Source organism: Falco cherrug, chromosome 4, assembly GCF_023634085.1.
Source record: "Falco cherrug isolate bFalChe1 chromosome 4, bFalChe1.pri, whole genome shotgun sequence".
Taxonomy (NCBI): Eukaryota; Metazoa; Chordata; class Aves; order Falconiformes; family Falconidae; genus Falco; species Falco cherrug.
Genome location: NC_073700.1, coordinates 50,111,790 through 50,114,369, shown reverse-complemented (window position 1 = coordinate 50,114,369; position 2,580 = coordinate 50,111,790). Strand labels below are relative to the sequence as shown.

The 2,580-nt window shown below is 50.7% G+C and overlaps 1 protein-coding gene across 1 annotated transcript; it reads left to right on the top strand.

Annotated features, from left to right (window-relative positions):
• Nucleotides 1–70: 70 nt before the first annotated feature.
• SMIM7 (small integral membrane protein 7) lies at nucleotides 71–2,359 on the top strand. Its single transcript, XM_055707084.1, has 5 exons — nucleotides 71–126; nucleotides 231–272; nucleotides 347–399; nucleotides 907–997; nucleotides 1,581–2,359. The coding sequence occupies exons 1-5, from the start codon at nucleotides 101–103 to the stop codon at nucleotides 1,594–1,596; spliced, it is 228 nt and encodes a 75-aa protein (XP_055563059.1). The 5' UTR covers nucleotides 71–100; the 3' UTR covers nucleotides 1,597–2,359.
• The last annotated feature ends 221 nt before the right edge of the window (nucleotides 2,360–2,580 follow it).

Sequence of the window (2,580 nt, the reverse complement as noted above, 5' to 3'; positions counted from 1 at the left end):
GCCGCTGGCGGGGCACGGAGCGCCCCGGGGCCGCCCCCGGGGAAGCACAGGCGGCGCCGCCCCACCCGCCCCTTCCGTTTCCGCTGCCACAGCCGCCGCCATGATCGGGGACCTGCTGCTCTGCGGGTAGCGGGGCCGGGCCCGGGATTCGCGGGGAGGTCCGTGGGGGGGGGGGGGCGGCCCGGCCCGGCCCGGCCCGGCCTGACGCGCTGCCTCTGTTTGTCCCGCAGGACGCTGCTGGTGAACGCCGGCGCCGTGCTCAACTTCAGGCTGTGAGCGGGCGGGGGGGGCGGGGGGCGGGGCGCGGGGGTCCCACCCTGCCTGACGCGGCCCCCTCTGTCCGCAGGAGGAAGAGGGACACGGAGGGCTTCGGCGAGGAGCCCAGGGAACCCACCACCGGTAACGGGGGGAAGCGGGAGGCGCTGGGCTGGGCGGAGCCGAGCCGAATCGGATCGGGCCATGCCGAGCCGAGCCGGGCCGGGCCGAACCGGGCCATGCCGAGCCCACATGGGTGATTTGAGAGGGAGCACAAACGTTCCTGGCCGCCTTTCGGGATGCGGGTGCCAAGCCGCGGACTGCCCTGCCTGCAGCTCTGGTTCTGCTCACTGGGAGAAGCCCCAGCCAGGGTGGAAACAGCCGTCGAGGGCCGGCCTTTCCTCTGCAATCGGGGGGAGCTGAAATAAGCCCCTTGTTATTGTTTATTTTGGCACATGCCCTTACAGGAGTGCACTGAATAGAGCGTGGTTCCTTCACCCCAAACTTACAGTCTTTTGTTGTCCGACCTCATTGGTTTGTTAGGTTTTTCCCCATCAGAGCTGCTAATGGTTTCCAGGCAGTGTTGGACAATGTGCCTTGTCAGCATGTTCGTTATTTTTCACATCAAGGGCTGCTTCTCTTAATTTTTAGGTGACAATATCAGAGAGTTCTTGCTCAGTCTCAGATACTTTCGAATCTTCATTGCCTTGTGGAATGTCTTCATGATGTTCTGCATGATCGTGTAAGTAACACTGTGCAGCATCTTATTTGTTCATAGGAAGTTGCATATGTTGGGACTTCGCTTGTACATGTTTCTCTTTGGGTCTCTTTCTCTCCTGCTCTGTCATTTCATAGTTCCTTTTCATTTCACTTGTTTATTTCAATCTTCAAAGAGAGGTTGGTGACCTCAGTTTTCTGCTGATGTGGGCACCTGTAGTGCATGAAAACCTTCTCTGCTGCTGTGTAAGTCATTTACCCTTAGCTACAGTGTTCTGTGTGGGCTGCTCAGATGAAGCACCATTTCGGTCACCATTCCAGTGTAACTCTTGGTCTTTTTCATTTTGGGCAGGAGGGGGGAACCTACCAAGTAATCGCATGGAATCAGCCTTGGGAACAGTCTGTGGTAGTGACAGGTTTTAGTCCCGAGAGGCAGGCTAGCAGGCTGCTTTCCTGTTGTTTGCATAGCTATGTGGTTTGATGTATGGAGGAGCAAAACCAGTGGCCGGGTGTGCACTGGTGGCATGAGCTGGAAGGGCATCAGCGTGACTGCTCACAGTTGTACCCACTTCTCATCTACTTTTTTTTTTTCCTGTCACATCCACTAGGTTATTTGGATCTTGAGAGTCATCCACAAATGCGTCTGTCAACTTGGAAGAGACCTTTGGCTGGAAACACAACTTTTCTATGAAGTAAAAGATGATAATCCTTTCAAAACACAGCCCTGGGATCATGGCCTGTTCTTCAGCACAAGCTCCCAACACGCTCAAGGAATGTGACATGTTTGTCCTCTTCAGCCAGTCGGGTAATGACACGGTACATGCTGGTTTGCTTGCTGCCGGGGGATTGAGCCTTCAGGCCCCTAAGCCAAAAACCTTCAAAGTAAAATTATTTCAACTTTACTGAAATAAAGAGACCTTTAAATCATTTCACTAAGCTCAGAGTGCGGTGCCCGGTATGCGGGGTAGACTTGAGCATGATTGAAGACCACAGTGTTAAAACCCTGTGCTGTTTAGTCACTCCCAGCTCTGGATGTGTCTGCTGATGTCACCGTGGTCTGGGTCACTTGGAAGTCACGCTTCTTGATTCTCATTTTTATGAAGTTGAGCAAAGTATCAATGTAACTTCACCCTTTTCCATTTAGTTTTGTTGGAGGAATAGAAAAGGATGATGAAAAAAAAAAACGGGGATTCTCACCTCCTGTTTTTCCAACAAAATGCTGTTTAAATTAAAATTTCAAAGATAAAGGGTTTTCTCTAAGCAACATGTGAGGCATTTTGAATAGGACAGATAGCAAAAATAATCCTATAAGCCAATGCTAAGGAGTAATTTTGGAATAATCTTGGATTTGGTTGAATAAAGTTGTTCGATGTAAGGGTAAAACACACATTTGATGCAGCGTTCATTCTGTTACAGGAGAAATCAGTTCACTATTGGTTGTGGTTTGAGAAATTGTAACTAGGCTTGTAATTGTGTCTGAATTCTCGTGTTATTTCAATTTATGTTAAGTTAGCCTCTTGGAGCAGCAGCTTCTGACTGGCAACTTTTTCCCAGCACTGGCAAGATTACTTAAATTTCTGGCTATCTTTTAAATCAAACTGTAAACTA